The 18,107-nt window shown below is 45.6% G+C and overlaps 1 protein-coding gene across 5 annotated transcripts in view; it reads left to right on the top strand.

Annotated features, from left to right (window-relative positions):
* Positions 1-18,107, top strand: part of TBXAS1 (thromboxane A synthase 1) — a 223,863-nt gene that overhangs the window by 77,866 nt on the left and 127,890 nt on the right. For all 5 annotated transcript variants that reach the window (XM_083462031.1, XM_083462035.1, XM_083462034.1 and 2 more), the window contains exon 5: positions 11,955-12,051. In XM_083462031.1, the coding sequence (XP_083318157.1) occupies positions 11,955-12,051 (97 nt within the window). The remainder of the gene's footprint in view (positions 1-11,954; positions 12,052-18,107) is intronic.

Here is an 18,107-nt window from a genome sequence, read left to right on the forward strand (position 1 = left end):
GCAAAACAAAACAAAAATCTGCCAATTGGGTAAGAGATTAAATAAAAGGCCATGCAGACAAATGTTAGCTGGCAACCTAATGGACAGCTATGAGCCCAGCTGAAGAAGCTGTGTAAGGGGTGAGGGGGGAGATGTGACAGGAGAAGTAGTTGTCCTCATGTGGAGTGGAAGCACAAAAACTGGAAGCTGAGAATGTTCATATTCAGTGTTACTTTTCTAGAAAAAGATGTGCCAGAACTCACCATGATCGCCTCCCTTGTTTTCTTATAATGGCAATGGTGCCCACTTGAGAGGTTTGGTGAGTTCCGGCTGAACCCCCCCCTCTATCTTGATTATATTCATTGATCATTGTACATGTGTACTGTAGACTGTGTGCACCCTTACACAAAATGTGTGAACAGTGTTTCCTTCTGCAGAAATAAAATGTCCAATATGGTCCTGACCTGGCAGACAGGGTGCCAAGATGAACTTCCAAGTCCAGAAGCCAACCCATGTGGTCCAAGTAAACCAAAATAGTAGTTCAGCAGCCAATCTCAAAACCCAAGGAGAATCCCAGGTGAGGTCCCTCAACATGGGCAACTGAGCAGACATAGTGCCTCAGCTCTGCTGCTACCTTATAACTGTGACTGCTGATTGCAGCATCTGGGTTTGATGAGGCAGGTGACCCTCACCTGCTCTCAGCTTGCCCCAGCTGAGGAGTCACATGCCTCCTTCCCCACCTGGCCAGCTAGTGAACCAGGCTGCAGGCCCTGACCTGCCTCTGCTTTGGGGAGTGCTCTGCCCACTGTTCCCTATGCCTTAGGACCTTCCGTGTTCATGGGACGGAGTCCTCTCTGGTGAGGGGTCCCACTGCTTGGCTTCCTGTGCACTAGCCCCTGCCCCGCCATCCTCCTCTGTCACCCTGTGAGTATTGTCTACAACAACCTCTCCTTCCCCATCTCCAGCTTGCTCCCATGTGACCCACTCCCAGCTGCACCCCTCACCGGGATCCTCTTCCTCCTCCCCAAAACACTGCCTGTTAATGACAAATATACTCATTCAAGCATTTCCTTAAGTCACAAAATTTTGACTTTTGTATTCTGTCTCTGCATACGACAGAATATCAAGACGTGTGGTAGACTCGGCTTCTCCAATTCCGCAAGGACACATGCATATTTCAGAAGGGGTACCCTAAAATTTTCCTTGGAACAGTTCAGAAAGTAAATCACTGAACCTACATAATATTAAAGCACCCTCATATTTGGGAAGATTTAATATTTTGTCATTTTAAACCCATAATTTGAATTCTATCAGTAATAGAGGGGAGGTTTCATTTTATAAATACTGTTTGTTTTGAGGTTCTACATCCCTAACTGAGACAATGAATGCCTTGCTCTGTTTAGCCCCATCATTATCAAATCCTCAGGGGGGAAACTCATTGTTTCAAAGAAATTTCATCCATGCAGAAATGTAAGGTACTGTTATATAGTTGACCCAAGTTACGTTTTTCTAAGAGTAGAGAATTCACAGAGAAGATTTTGTAACTGTAAAAGGAGGTGCATCAGATGAAGTGGACTGTATCCTAGGAGAACTTACACCATAATAAATGGGTTAGTCTTTAAGGTGCCACAGGGCTCTTTGCCATGTTTGCTGCAATAGACACGGCTGCCCCTCTGGAAATTGTAAAAGGGGAGTGCAGCTTTATAGCAGCTTGAAAAAACATGGCTCTGTATTCCCAGTTCCACCGAGAAGCTGATAATAGTAATGGGCTGAACCACTCAAGGAATGTCAGCCACGACATCACAGAGAGGTCAGTCAGGCATACACTATGTTTTAAAAAATGCAGACAAAACAAACTCCGGTTCAACTGAGTGAAAATGTCACAGCCGAAGCATGGGTAATAAAATGTGGGCAAATACAATAGCAGCTTGGTGGGAAAAGCATTTGGAAACCCTCTGCTTGCCAGTGTTTGCCAAGATAAAGTACTACAGACAGTTTCATTCTCTCCCAAGCAGGGGAGCTGACCTCGTATCTTATTAGGATCACATTCCTGTCCAAATGGAGTAGTAAAGAAGCACAATCCTATTAACAGCTTTCATGGTGTATTAATGAAATGAAATACTGCTTCAGCTAATCATCACCAGCCATATATGACAAATGCTCACATGTAATCATGTCAACTTGTTAGGCTGAAAAGAAGCCAATATATATATATAACCTTGGGATCCTAAGGCCCCACATCCTCTGAACCTGTCACTGATAGAGGCGCATTTCATAGTCTTATCCCAATAAACGTTTTTCAGCTGTGTTGTAGAGGTTAGCTCTTTGACAGTCCCCCAGAAACAATTCACAAAATCAAACTGGGGTGTTATGGAATATTGGCCAATACATACGTGGTTTTGGTACTCCCCATATTGTGGAGGGAAAGTCCCGGTTTCTCAAAAAACTCCCACGTCACGTATAGAAACTTGAATGTGAAAACGGGTGGAAGAGTAGGGGCTTTTCACATCTGCATAGATTTTATGTGTGGAGGTGTTTGAGTAATAGGAACACAGGAAAGTCCTGTTGGACTTTGTGTCCAATGTACCTCATATTGGCTACTCTGACTGGCAGTGCCTTTCCAGGTTGCCAGTCAGAGATGTGTATTTTTGCACCACCTGAGACCTTAACTGGAGATGTGAGGGATTGAAACTGGTTTTTTTTGGCATGTACAGCATATGTTTTACAAGTAATATACAATTTACTATTATTAATTCACTACTTGTATACTTCTTGGTTTATAACTCTTGGCTCAACAACCCAGTATGCACATTGAGGGAAACTATGTTTATTATTTTGTAATTTAATTTAACAACCTCTATTAATATTGCCCCTATTATTGTTAAATAAATAAAATAACAATAATAGCCTTCTTCAGCATGCATGCTGGGTTTGTGAAACCGCTTTGGGGTTATTTAACCACTTTGAGGGTTTTTACAGTCAAGCAGTATATAAATTTTATGAAATAAAAATATATAACATAAAGGACCCCCAAGTGGCTTGTGGATAAACAACAATAACAACACGGAGAAAATACAACAGAATAAAAAAGTGCAACCAAGGAGGGCACATATAAAATTAGTAGAAAGACAAATTGAAAGCAGCATCATTATAAAAGAATTATGTATTTTAAAATAAAATAAAAGCAGCCCCAGGGTTCAAAAGATTTTCCTGAGTTTTTTTCACTGCCTTCCCAAAGGCCAGACAGGCCTCCCTCTTTTGCTCATCCTCTTCTGCTTCTAAAAGCATGGAACATGAAGTAGGGTCAGTGCTTTTGGGGGGGTGTATGCAGGGGTACGCATATCCCTAAACATTTTGTGAATCTTAGTTTGGCCTCATTGAGGGGCAGTATTTCAATATGAATAGGAAAATGAGAGAACCCCTAAACCTTTATTTCATTTTACTTTTTGGAAAAAAGCACCGGAGACACTTGTGTTGCAGGTGTATGAGCGGAAATGACCAAGTGTAAAACTTACAGCCCAGTGTGGCTTACATAAAATAAAAATATTTAAATATTTACGCAATAGCATTAAAAAAAAAAGCATTCTAGTGCAAATTTTAAAAGTGATTTTACAAACCCAAACACATTGTTAAAATGGCACGTTTCGGTGCAATTTTGCTTTCCTGCCCACACAGCTACTTGGAACATATGGGATATACACATAAAAAACAACAACACTTAACCCACCAAAGAGTGGAAAGTCAGTTACATTTCTGCATGAAGCTTACAGAAGAGTAACAATTAAAGGCCTCTGTGCGTCAGCGTCCTTGAATTAGCAGCTCTCATACGCCAGGCGGTCGCTTGCTGACCCTTAAGAGAAGCAGGGATTTTTATTTTTTTAAGACTCTTTTGGGAAAACTGTTTTTGGAGAAACTGTAAATGTAGCATTTATTTGCTTTAGCAATGCCCTGTACTTAAACTCCTTAAACTTCTCTTTTCTCAATGCTTTTTATGCAGCTCACGCTAAGAATGTTTTTTGTACAGTATGGGGATGTGGAATGGCATAGAGACTATCTTTTTCTTTTTTTCATTTTTTACAGTAGAGTAGACAGCACTTTCAAGGCTAGAGTTTATGGAGGAAATGATGTAGTGAAAAGTTTGCTGATGCATATAGTGTATGGAACACTTGAGTGTTACATTTACAGCGGGGAGTTGAAAGAATAGCTGCCTGTGTGTAATCTCATGTAAAACTGTTGTTGCAGCCTTGTCTGGTTTCATTACCAGGAAGGAAAAGAACAGGAGAGAGGACTGGATAAATTGGATTATTATTTTCCCAGATTTTCCCCGGTCGTTACTGTTTCTATATAATATGTCCAAATCTAACATATGAACGCTATTAAGCCGACATGGTTAAACCTGGGGAGGTCATCTGGTCCTAAAGAACCATACATTCAGTTTTATGCATTCTTACTTTGGAGAAAGCCCTCTTTATCTTAGTGGGACTTAAGCATGCATAGTATCAAGCTGCATGGGCATCATACTGCAGAAAAAAAGGCTTTTATGAGAATGCCGTTGTTTTTTTCCCATTACAAAATGAGGGGCAAGGGTATGTATGTCCTAAATAGTCAGCTGCATGCCATTTGCCGTTTCTCGATTTGCAATCTGGCTCTTTTAATATTCTTCAAATGCTAAGCTCTGGCTCCCGAGATAGCAAATGCATTCAGGATTGCAGCAGCCGCTAACAGAACAAAAGAGAGGGAAGGGCTGGAGGAGGTACTAAAACCTCTTTAAAAAGTAAATGTTCCTGGTGCGAAAGAGGACAGGGTTCCTGCATCCTTGACAGCTGTATAGAAGTGGCAGGAACTCTGTTCTCCTTTGCATCTGGCCCAGGTTGGCTTCTCTGGACAGGCAAACCCCCCAAGCATACAATGGCCTTGCATGGAAATTCATACTTTAACATGCTATTACATGGCAGAGCTTTCTTCGGTTGTTGTTTTTCCTAATAGATCTGACAGACGTGGAGCTCATTGGTCCCTGAAATGCCAGAAAGTATGATGACATCATCCAAATAAAAGATAACAGATTGATCTAGCAAACCTCGAAATGAGTCCCAGAGGAAATGCTGGAAGGTTTATGTAGAGTTTCCCATTCCAAGGAGTATGATGCAAGGCGTGATTAAAACATGGCGCCCCAGTTGTCCCTATCACTGTAGCACACAGGTGCTAGGATGCCATCTTGTTGACAAGGTGACAAGCACCTATATTTTCTGGCCAGCTTAGTGTTTCTACACACCAAAGACCAAACTAGACGTGACAGGGCAGCTGTTAATGTGTTGACCCTTTTGTATATAAAGTAGGGTTGAGGAGGTCTATTTTTTATGTGCAAAGGGTGTATGGAAAATGAGGAGTGCCGCCTTCTCTGCCATGTCCTACTGCACTCTGTTCCTTTAAGCAGTCCCCCCTCCCAAAATCTGGCTCTCATACTGGAAGCAAGATGGGCTGGGAGAAGATTGCTTAAAGCCGTAGAGTCAGGCAAGGAGGGGGTAGGGGATGGCTTGCACTCCTTACCCCCCAAATTCTTACTTTATGTAAAGACTGGATCCCTCTTCATCCCTGTTTTAGATGCAAACACAGAAATGTGATAAACCAGGCGAGCTAGAGCAACCCACATGTATTTTACACTGAGTTAACTATCATTACGAACAATTGGATGACACTAGGTGTTAGATAGACATACCAAAGATACAGTGCACTTCACTTTAAAAAAAGGAAACGATCAGCTTTTGTTGCTTAATGTTGCTATATTTATTAAGAGTTACTAAAAATAATAGTGAGTGCCTTTAAAATACACTTCCTCTTTTCAGTCTAATTTTGAATGTATCCAAGAACGGCCCTTTATCCTTTGCTAAGAAAACCTTTCTGCCCCCAACCCCACCTTCTGAATTCTGAAACGGAGTCTTTGTCTATGTAATAATCTTGGAAACCTACTGGAGAATGCAAATACTGACCTAAAAATAAGCATGCAACTGTGCTGTTCTTTTAAAGATGCACACAAACACCTCAGGTTCGGAACCGCTGTTTTTGTAAAAAGTGCATCTGGGCTGTGCGTCACATGCTACTTTTGTGCCAAAGAGTCAACATTATGCATTGCAAGTGGACCTGGGTTTTATTTGCAGCAGGTCATTTTGCTGACCCCTGAAATAATTAAGCAAGTGGTGAAGGCCTGGTGTCTATTTTTAAATGAGTAAACATTTGTGCTTTACTTTCTCTGTGTTTTTTACCTACCTGCTGTCAATGAACGTATCTAAAAATAGGGAACAGAATGGCTTAGGTTGTTCCTCTGTATTCTTTAGAAATGAATGACACTTAAGAAAGTAGCATTTTCCTTCAGCATGTTTATATCCCACAGTCTTTTAATAGACACCCACCCTTGCTTTTCTCAGTGTAGTTTCCTTCTCTCTTAGCCAGATAAAAGATAATATCATTTTCCATTGCATTTGGATTTTCAGATGATCTCTGCTTGGCTTTACCAGGCATCTACTAAAGAAATAAAGAAAAGCCTTGTTTTCAACCCCCCTCTGCATCCCCCTCCCCGTTTTTCTTTCCATTATGTTCCAAGCAATGTGTTTGAATTGGGCACAGAGCTGATAACAGATAGGCAGATCAAAGCCTTCTGCAAGTTGATGGACCGGCTGTAAACAGAGTGAATGGGGCACAGGTGTTTTCCCACACAGATGCCATATTGAACAAAAACAGCCCTTTATGTAGTACTTGTCCTGTGAAGCGAAGCAAAATCTGAATGGAGACCATCCTACTGTGTTAATGTACATTGTCTCAAGCTTTGGCCTCTAATGGTGTGTTGATGAATGACAGGAGATGTTAGAAAGGCCATTGCTTGCAAGTTTTGGACCTAGCACAGGTGAGTCACAATCTAATGCAAAAGGGAGATGGTTGTTTAAAAAGTGATTGCTTGCAAAATGGTCAATGCCCTTTACGCGCACCAGAGGCAGGAAAAATATCCAAAACATTACACAATATGCAAAGGAGACTTTGTGTAGTAGTGCAATGAAGAGGCTGACCTGTGGATAAGGAAGCACCCAATTCATATTTTTACCACATTCCCAATAAGTGGCCTTTGGCAGTGCATTGCGTTACAATGTCTGCCCCTCACTTGCTAAAACAATTTGCATATAGCGTTTTAAACACCCTATATACAAACGCTAATTGTTACTATGATTATTATTAGCATAATCAAATACACTGGATTGTGCAACTGTGGAGCAACACAGAAAAAGAAATTTATAATTTGTAGCACAGAGTAGTCTATGCAAGGAAATAATGGTTTGCATTGGAAAATGATGAATGATAACTAGTTGGATGAATGCTTATTTAAACTGTATGTATTTTGTAAAAGCACAATACATCACAGAGGAGGTGGACAGCGTTTTTGGCCCTTGAAGTCTTACTAGATAAATTTACTGGAGAATGACAACTGATTAGCAGACATGTAATTTAACATATATAACTATTTGCATCAACACGATTGGTGTTGGGCTAGATTTGGTGGGTGTGCTGCACTTACACTGTGGTGCAATCTGCGCTGAAGCCCTTTTCATTTGTGAGTCACAATTGTATGCAATTCCATGGAACACAGCACTGTTATCTCCCTTGTTTATAATACCACTGCATGCTACATGCAACTGTGAAGTGTAATAAAAAGTGGGAGGGTCTTAATGTGTACTGTAACATATTTCTTTATCACACAGTATGGGAAGCAGATGGTGCTTGAAGAGTCCATTTCTTTAAAACTCACCTTCATACCATGCATCTGCACACCTATGTAGATGCAAGTCAATGGAGAGGACAGTCTCTCCATCAGCTTGCTTGCAATAAGGGGAGAGAGAAAATGGCAGGAACCCTAGCAGAGGCGGCACATTCAGTTCTGACGCCTGAGATGTCCACCCCCAGCTCCAGCCCACCGAAGCCCCCTAAAAGCAAAGGTTTGGGAAAAGAGCTTTTGAGTTGAGCACAAACTGGGAAAGGCTGAACTGTAGCAAATATCACTGCTGCATGAAAACAGCAACTGATTTTCTAGAAAAAAGGACTAAATGGAAAATCTTAATGAAATTTTATTAAAATGAGATTTCCTTACTTATCCGGCGATCCGGTGTAATACGTTGCCTGAAGCCTCTGGGTTACCTTTGAAACATTATTGAAAACATTAAAACATACACATTTTTTGCAATAATAACATTCCCTTTAATATTTCACAGATGATAGCAGGGACATACACTTCAACGCCCTAATTCTCATACCAAACCTCCCCCCCATCCCCCACCCTCACATCACACACATTTCTAAAGATCTTCTGTGTCTTTTGTATGATGTACAACAGGTTTTTTGAGCTTGGTGCTTTCCAGATGTAGTTAGACCACAATTCTTGCCAACCCTAGCCAGAGCTGGAGCTGATGGGAGTTGTAGTCCAAAAACTACAGGTTGGCCTAGGCTGCTGTACTCATGAAGTCTGCCACTGGCTACCTGCCACCAGTTTTAAAGCATCGGAGGCTGCTTAAACTTTTGTTTAAAGATATATTAGGAAAAACACAATTGCCTTATAATAGGTTATTTAACTGTTCATCTGAGTGAGGCCTGGCAGGCTGGGCCTGGCATTAGTGTGTTCGTTCACACGTGCTAGCATTGAACATAAGGTATAATCCCTCCTTATGTGGAGGTTTTAGCTTCAAGACGACCCTGAGGAAGGAACTTCGGCCTTGAGGAACGACAGCTGGAGCAAGCTGCACTAAATTTGAGAATGATCACGACATGGCAAAAGTATGCATAGTGGTCACCCAGGGAGGGACAGGTATAAGGATATTGGGGGTGGGGGTGGCTCAGAGCACCTGTTTGGTACTCGCCCTGGTAAACAGGGACAGTTGGGAGTTTGTATGATAAAGCTGCATCTATTTGAAGCCCTCGAACAGCTTTACCCACAAGAAAGCTATCCCAGCAATCTGGTTTGTGGGAACAAAATCTCTTTGGCTCCCTCTAGAGCCGAAGAGAAAGAACTGGTGAGCTCAAAGGCCCCTCTGGCTTTTTAGGCTTAAAGCTCTGTATAACACTGTTGCTTTTATATATCACAACAGTTTGGGGCTATTGCCCTAAATTAGAACAATTTCGGCATCCTCCTTGCATCACTGTTTAATTTGACGTGTGTGTGTGTGTGTGTGTGTGTGTGTGTGTGTGTGTGTGTGTTAACTGAATGGTCTTTCATAGATCTCAGCCACAGCAGTGCAGATCTCAATGGCCTTGCATCTTCTACCACCAAGAGTTCCAGGTGTCCAAACCCAGCCATTTCCTCCTATGTTTCACACATTGTTGGCCGATTGGCTGGTTCTCTATGTGGAATGACAATGTGAGATCACTGGGTGCTGAAATAGATGGGGTCACTAGACTGATACAGCAGGCTCTTTCTATGCTTTTATAGTTAGGAAGAGAGAGAGAGAAAGTGATGGAGGTTCCCTAAATATTTCCTCAGCCGTGAAACAGGCTGTGTGTCCTTTTTATTTATTTATTTATTTTTGCATTCTTAAATAAGATTTTATCAAGGCCTTTCACAATCATAGCCATAGCTAGGTGAACTTGCGCCCCTGGCAGAACTGTTCATATTGCGCCCCCTAGCCACTGACAAATTAGCTCTTCTTTCTGCATCTTCCCTTCCCCCCGCCCCATTCAATTCACCCTCTATTTATAACCTTTTCTTATGAGGCAATAATCAATATTTTTATTTACAGACCTATTTATGGACATATTTTTAGCCGATTTTGTGCCCCCGCCCTTGCCTGCGCGCCTGGTGGGGGCCCACCTCACCCCCCTAATTATTACTATTATTATGAATTAAAGTCAACCATAGTCTTCTTCCAGCCCAACATCATTAAGAAACATTCTGTCCTTATTCCCCTAAGAGCTTTTTCACTGTGATTATGTATTAAGTCATTGATCCAGAATTACTTGCTTTTTGTACAGTCATTAATTCACACTCAAATCCATATCTTCCAATTCTACAGAAACATGGTGTGTTTCCTAAAGGCAGTAATATGGGGGGGGGCAGGGGGAGAAAGAATCAGTATATATGAGCCCCTTGAAGAGCAGGATATGAATAAATAAAACTTCTTAATTGCAGCAGAAGTGTGTTGTGTTCTTTGGGGGGGAATCCCACTTTTTTTGGGAATTACTAATACGTAAATAAATAAATTGAATATTACTTTACAACAAACTGGTTTGGAATGATACTTATTCGAAATTACAGAAAAAGTATATATGAACATCTGGAGTTGGATCCAGTGGTATGGCTTAGTTGACAGTAAGGGGAGGGAAGCATTTCTCAACAAGCCCCCCTCTCTTCTGAGGCTCCGCTCCCCTTGTCCTCCTGCTAAATCTGCAAGAGCATCCCCAAACCTTCTGAAACATATTTGGGGTGGGGTGGGGGGAGATGCAGAGGGGAGGGGGGATCACCAAAAAACACTCTCCAAAAAAATCAAGGTCATGATGACTCTGTCTGGATTTTCTCCCCAAACGCTTTCTGCATCTCAGCTGCTTTTTAATTTTCTGTTAAGGGAAGGGAAAATGTAAATACACATAACAGAGAAATTGGAGAAGCAGTCATCATTGGAGGTGAAAGAGAGTGCTTGCTACCTTATGTTTTTTGATTCCCCCAATACATCTTTCCTCAAATGAAGATCAAACCTTGCATAAAAGCAATTTCACTGGTTTTACCTGTATATTTTTAATTCATTTGTGCTTCAGTGGGTTTTCTGTTTTTATCCTTATCCCCCCCCTCCCTCCCACAAACTCAACACCTTCCTGTTAAATAACTGAATTCATCATGATGACACCGGAAGATCCTATGACTCAAGTACAACAGAATAGCTTTTAACTTCATTGTAGGCTGTCACCGTCCTCAGAAAGATCTATTACGGGCGATGAGTGGAAATGTGCAACCAATTTGCTAGTTCCAATACATTTTGATCCAAATAAACATAATGTGATTCAGGTTTTCATAAAGAGTTTCATTTTATGTTGTCCGTTAAAGTTAATTTCATCCCTCTGAAATGCTGCTAAGGGAGCATCTGTGGCAGATTAATATTTCCACCCACTGACTGCAGTGTGAGAGTGTATTGGGTGCAAATTATTGCCGCATTTCCTCATGTAGCCCTAATTTTAATCTTGCTAGAATTTGGGAGGGAGTGTTGTACTATGTTGAAGTCTTGTTTATTTAGTAGAGTCCTTTGTGTGTTTGTCTGCGTCATGAGTTGGTATACTGTTCAATCCGACTCTTCGTGACCCCATGGACCAGAGCACGCCAGGCATTCCTGTCTTCCACTGCCTCCCACAGTTTGGTCAAACTCATGCTAGTAGCTTCGAGAACACTGTCCAACCATCTCGTCCTCTGTCGTCCCCTTCTCCTGGTGCCCTCAATCTTTCCCAACATCAGGGTCTTTTCCAGGGAGTCTTCTCTTCTCATGAGGTGGCCAAAGTATTGGAGCCTCAGGTTCAGGATATGTCCTTCCAGTGAGCATTCAAGGCTGATTTCCTTAAGAATGGATAAGTTTGATCCTCACTCTAAAAACCAGCATCTCTGGCATCACCAGGTAGAACAGGGAGAAAAACCCTACTTGAAACCTTGGAGAGCTGCTGCCAGTCAGTGTAGGAAATACTGATATAGATGGACCTGTGGTCTGGCCCAGTAGCTTTCTATATTCCTAAAAGAGAGCCCTTTGTGGATGATTGAAAACAGGACAACTATTGAGGAAATAGAGCAATATTTGAATAATTTACTGACTGAGAGCCCTGCAGTTGAGTAAGGCAGATTAAGAATCCCTTTGAAAGCCCATCTTATCAGTTAGGGGGGTGGACCTGTCTGAAATGGTGGCCTTTCTAAACAGATAGCCAAGCACAATTCTGTTCATTATTAATACAATTCTCCATTTCATGTGCAGGTATTACATGGGTCGTCGTATGTACATTGTGGTATCTGAGCCAGAGATGATCAAGCATATCTTGAAGGATGATTTCGGAAACTTTACTAACAGAATGGTAAGTAGCTCTTCTTACAAATGCTAAGGTTTGTTGTTCTTCTAGAAAGAACAAGAAAGCCTCCCAAAAGTACTGGAGAGCCAGTGTGGTGTTGTGGTTAAGAGCGGTAGTCTTGTGATCTGGGGAACCGGGTTCGCGTCTCCACTCCTCCACATGCAGCTGCTGGGTGACCTTGGGCCAGTCACACTTCTCTGAAGTCTCTCAGCCCCACTCACCTCACAGAGTGTTTGTTGTGGGGGAGGAAGGGAAAGGAGAATGTTAGCCGCTTTGAGACTCCTTAAAGGGAGTGAAAGGCGGGATATCAAATCCAAACTCCTCTTCTTCTTCTTCTACATTGGGTTGCCTTTCAGAGTATGAGGCCGTTCCTTCGCAGTACTGTGTAAGGACTGCTCTGGCACTGACCCACCACTATTTGGGCCAGGGCAGGAGACGCTCCACAGCTGGTACCATGCAATGGCTAAGAAGTCAGAGCAATTGCTCATGAGCAGTGAGCGTTTGTGCCTCAGCCACAACTGCACTGGGTTGCTTCAGGGCCAAGCTAGACAAGACACCATTTATACAATTAGCATTATGGGGGGTGGTATGTGTGTGATACGGATCAGGACCCTGGTGGGGCTCTACCGAGCCCTGAGGCCCATGGCAGGTGCTAAGCCATGCCAACCCCTGATGCCGGTTCTGATTAGCGCTTGCTTTTCCCCAGCCAGTAGTAGACATCAGGTTGCATGGCCTCATCCATACAGTGGTACCTCTGGTCACGTACTTAATTCATTCCGGAGGTCCGTTCTTAACCTGAAACTGTTCTTAACCTGAGGCACCACTTTAGCTAATGGGGCCTCCTGCTGCCGCCGCGCTGCACGATTTCTGTTCTCACCCTGAAGCAAAGTTCTTAACCTGAGGTGCTATTTCTGTGTTAGCGGAGTCTGTAACCTGAAGCGTATGTAACCTGAAGCGTATGTTACCCGAGGTACCACTGTACTTCCATTTGCTTCTAGTTTAGAAAGCACGAGGCTGAGAGATTTTCTGTTTGTTCTGTGCTTTCTAAGCCCAGGTCTGTTGGCCATGCTGCTTTCCCCAAGAATTTGTGCTCTTTACTGCTGAATCGGAACGAACATCAATCTGTGGGAAACCCAACTGATGGGTTTTTTTTATTCAGTGGTAAAGAGCAGGTTTCCTCAGGAGAAAGCAGCGAGATGAGCAGAAGTTTGGCCGAGCCCTCACTTTCGGCAGACTTGGCTTCGAGTGGGAGTGGGGTGAATCCTACATTTGTTTCCACCCTCTTGTTTCTCGAAGATGCAATATAGTTCTGTTCCTGCCATTTAACTTTGATTCAGCTGCCCTGGTAATTTGTCGGGACAGGAACTGTGCTGTGTGCCACAGAGTCAGTTTGCCGCATTCTTTGCTCTGAAGGAGTTGTGTGTTTGAAGGGCTGTAGCCTTTTGTTGAGTCAGCAGCAGAAAGCGTCTCTGCCCGTAACTCTGAGCCTTTGACTGCCCTCCTGCCTGAGCAATAAACAATGTCTAAAACTGCCTTGACATTGACACGGAATCGCTGTCACCGTCACCTAACTCAACCTCCCTCCCTACGGCAGTCCAATCCATACCCAAATCCCCTGAATTTGCCTGGAAATAGCACTTCTGTTTCTGAGAGCTCTCTCTGTGGTTTCTCTATCTCACTCCATTGTGTGCAATGGAGATGTTCTTTCATCTATGAAGCGGAAAGTTGGAGGGAGGGACCAGAATATAGTTTAAATTTAGAAGGGCCTACATGAGAAATAAGTTGCATAATGGCATGCCTAGTCTCTCACATTTAATATTACTTGCTTGGCCCAAATTGACAACGTTAGAGAACATCACACCCCATCCAATTGCTTTGTATAAATGCAAGCAAAAGTCTACAAATTGTAACTGTGTGTGGCAGAGAACATGGAGGGAGAGACAAGCGCACTCTGGCTATTAAGCAGAAGTATTTCTATGTGGCTTTTAATAAATGTGAATCTAAAGCTTTGAAAATTACTCTGAGCAAGCCCTTTCTCTGCTTTTATTTAGAAATTCTGGTTGCAAGTGTACAATATACTGTGCAAAGAATTAAGAAACCACCGCTCCATCATGTCCTCTCCCTCCCCCGCACCCCCTTGCTGCCCCTAATGCTATGCTGATGAAACTGAGAGAATAAAGCATTTGGCTTTTCAGAATAAATGCTGACCACAAAGCTATGATAATACAGCTCATTCCTGAGCTGGAACATCCCTGCTGCTCTTACGCCAGGACTTTTTCTAAAAGAGATTGAGGGCAGCTGCTGTTTTTACAATTAAAGCAGCAGTCACAAAATTGTCGATCTGATGTTTAGCTCATGCTTCCATAAATGAACTGGGGGGGGACTGTTATGTAGTGTAGTTTCACCCTGGGCCAACAGGGGGATACTGTATATAGTTTTCACTCAGGTCTGTAGATAGTTTTCACTCAGGTCCGCGGCAGTTATTTTAGGCGGGAACTCTGGGCTGTTGTGGTTACAATGTTGTCAGCCGGCTGCCTATAAATACAGGCCGGCTGAGCTGTTCTCAGTTCTATTCCAGCTTGCCATAATAAAGAGCTACCTGAAGAAATCGCTGTGCCGGCTGCTATGTCAACCCACGACTTAACACTGGCGACGAGGATGGGATAGATGGACATCAGAGCACAGCCAGATGCGGCCAGCCTCTGAACTGAGCTGAATCACTGAGCTGAATCACAGAGCGAAATCACTGAGCGAAATCACTGGGCAGAACCAATTCAGAGCTGACTGTTCTGGCTAGAGCACTGTGTTCCATCCATCGCCCTTCACGCCGGCATCGGAATCATGGCTTCACTTGTGCCTCTACCGCCGTTTGCGCCAGCCTCTGAATCATGGGACTCCTACCTCGCTCGGTTCGACTGCTACCTCCAAGCCAACGAGCTGACAGCAGTATCAAAGGATCGGAAGCGGGGCCTATTCCTCAGCCTCTGTGGGCCTGAGGTGTTTGAGACGGCCCGAGCGTTGGTTGCGCCTGAAGCAGTCCAGGCAACACCATGGGACACGATCCAAGAGAAGCTCCGCAACCACTACGCACCAAAGCCGTCCAAGATTGCTGCCCGCCATGCGTTCTACCACCGGAACCAGGCAGAGGGGGAGTCAATCAACAACTACACCACCGCCCTGCGACAGGCTGCAATGCACTGTGAGTTCCGAGACTTAGACGATGCCCTGATGGATCGAATCGTCTGCGGGGTCCGGGACATCCATCTGCAACGGCGTCTCCTAGCCAAGCCAGACCTCACGCTACAGGAAGCCATTGAGGAGGCTGTGGCCTCAGAAGCTGCTGAACGCTCCGCCCAGGAGATCCGCAAGTCCAGCAGCCCGCGTCTTGCTAGGGAGCCAGTTCCGGTGCATCATGAAGAGGCCAGCAGTGAGGAGGCATCCTCCAGTGAAGACGATGACGTGCACCAGACAAAGCGGGAGCGCAGGAAGTTCCAACAGAAGTCCAAGGGCCAACCGGAATGTGCTGGCTGCGGAGGCAACCATTCCCGTGCCAAGTGTCGATTCAGAGACGCCATCTGTAGGAAGTGTTCCAGAAGGGGCCACATCGCTAAGGTCTGCCGATCGGCTCTGTCTGACACCCCCCCTTCATCGACTCGCAAGTCCAAGTCTTCACTCCAGTCTGCCAAGGAAAGTTGTTTCGCTCTCACCAACTGCCGCTGCCCGTCTGGAACCACGATTGGCCAAACCGACTCGCCTACGCGACGCAAGCTGAACGTCACGGTGCTCATTGAAGGAGCTCCATGTGACATGGAGATCGACACCGGGTCTGCCCTGTCCATCGTGTCATGGAGCACCATCAAAAGACTGGTACCCAGAGTGTCCAAAAGGCAACTCGACTCTCACCGCGTACACCTGAGAGACTACCAGGGAAACGACATTCCCGTGGTAGGCGTTGGCCGGTTCCGGATCGCCTTCAAGGATTTTTCGGGCCTGCTCCGGTTGGTGGTGGTCGAAGGTCAGCGGCCAAGCCTCCTAGGGCTAGACTGGTTTGATGCCCTCGGCCTGGAAGTCACCGGCATCAACTGCATCTCTAACGCAGAGACTGAGGGTCTGGTCAAAGACTTTGCCGAGGTTTTTGACGGCACCTTGGGCCAATATACAGGTACGCCCATCTCCTTTAGCCTTGATCCACAAGTCGCCCCCATCAAGCTAAAGCCACGCCGGGTTCCCTTTGCTCTCAAGGCTAAGGTGGACGAACAACTGGACAAACTGATCGCCCAAGGAGTTTTGGAGCCGGTTGACCACGCAAAGTGGGAAACCCCCATCGTCACGCCTGTCAAGCCAGATGGGTCGGTGAGAATCTGCGCTGACTACAAGTGCACGATCAACAAGGCACTTCAGCAGCACGCTTATCCGGTTCCTGTTGTCCAACACCTGCTGCATTCCCTGGGTGAGGGTAAGGTCTTCGCTAAGCTGGACCTTGCCCAAGCCTATCAACAACTGCCAGTCGATGATGCCACTGCTGAAGCCCAGACGATCGTCACCCACCGGGGGGCATTCCGTTGCCGCCGGTTGCAGTTCGGGGTGAGTGTGGCTCCTGGCATCTTCCAAAGCCTTATGGAGCGTCTCCTGCAAGGGCTTCCAGGCGTGGTACCATATTTTGATGACGTCTTGGTGTCTGCAGACTCACACCAGCAGCTGTTCGAGCGCCTCCGTGCCGTGCTGACCAGGTTCCAGGAGGCCGGGCTCAAGGTAAAGAGGGAGAAGTGCCAGATCGCCGTTCCACAGGTAGAGTTCCTGGGCTATCTTATCGATGCCTCCGGTCTTCATCCAACCGCATCCAAGATCCGCGCTATCCAGCAGGCCCCCACTCCAAAGAACAAAACGGAGTTGCAGGCATTCCTGGGGCTGCTGAACTTTTATAACATGTTCCTGCCCCACAAAGCCACAGTGGCTGAGCCTCTTCACCGACTCCTTAGCACTAAGACGCCTTGGGCCTGGGGTCATCGGGAGACGGCGGCCTTCAACGCGGTCAAGGCTCTCCTTTCTTCAGACAGTGTGCTGGTACAGTACAGTGAATCCAGGCCGCTGGTCCTTGCCTGTGACGCCTCACCTTTTGGCATCGGTGCTGTCCTTAGTCACCGTTTTCCAGATGGAAGAGAAGCACCGCTCGCCTACTTTTCCAGGACACTATCTCCGACGGAACGGAATTACAGCCAGCTCGACAAGGAGGCATTGGCGCTTGTGGCTGGAGTGAAGAGGTTCCATGAATACCTCTATGGCAGGACTTTTGACCTCATCACTGACCACAAGCCACTCCTGGGCCTCCTCGCCGGTGATCGTCCAACTCCACCGGTCCTCTCACCGCGCATGCTGCGATGGACTGTTTTCCTGGCTGCCTACCACTACCGGCTCATCCATCGCCCGGGGAAATCGATGGGCCATGCCGACGCCCTCAGCCGTTGCCCTCTTCCAGCATTTGTGGAAGACCCGGCTCCAGCTTCATCGCTCCTTCTGATTGAGGATCTTCCGGCAGCGCCTGTATCAGCTGCCACTGTGGCCTCCGCATCTGCCCAGGATCGCACCATCAGCCGGGTGCTCAACTGGGTGTGGAGGGGGTGGCCACAAGGGCCCTTTGCATCGGAGTTCCAGCCCTTCGCAACCAGACAACATGAACTCTCAGCTCATCGCGGCTGTCTGCTGTGGGGAGACCGCGTCGTGATTCCCCAGGGACTCCGTCAGCGCGTCCTGGAGGCTCTGCACGTTGGCCACCCGGGAATTGTCAAAATGAAGGCGTTGGCTCGGTGTTACGTCTGGTGGCCTAATATGGACGATGCCATCACTGCCTGGGTGTCCGCCTGTCAAGCGTGCCAGGAGTCGAGGCCTGCACCACCGGCAGCTAAGGGACACACCTGGGAGACGCCAAAGACACCCTGGTCGAGGGTGCACATCGATCTGGCTGGCCCCTTTCACGGCCGGACCTTTATGGTAGTGGTGGACGCCTATTCCAAATGGCTGGAGGTCGCCCTGATGCCCTCCGCCACTACCGAAGCTGTCATCCG

This window comes from Podarcis liolepis (assembly GCF_965112155.1).
Source record: "Podarcis liolepis genome assembly, chromosome: 10".
Classification (NCBI taxonomy): Eukaryota; Metazoa; Chordata; class Lepidosauria; order Squamata; family Lacertidae; genus Podarcis; species Podarcis liolepis.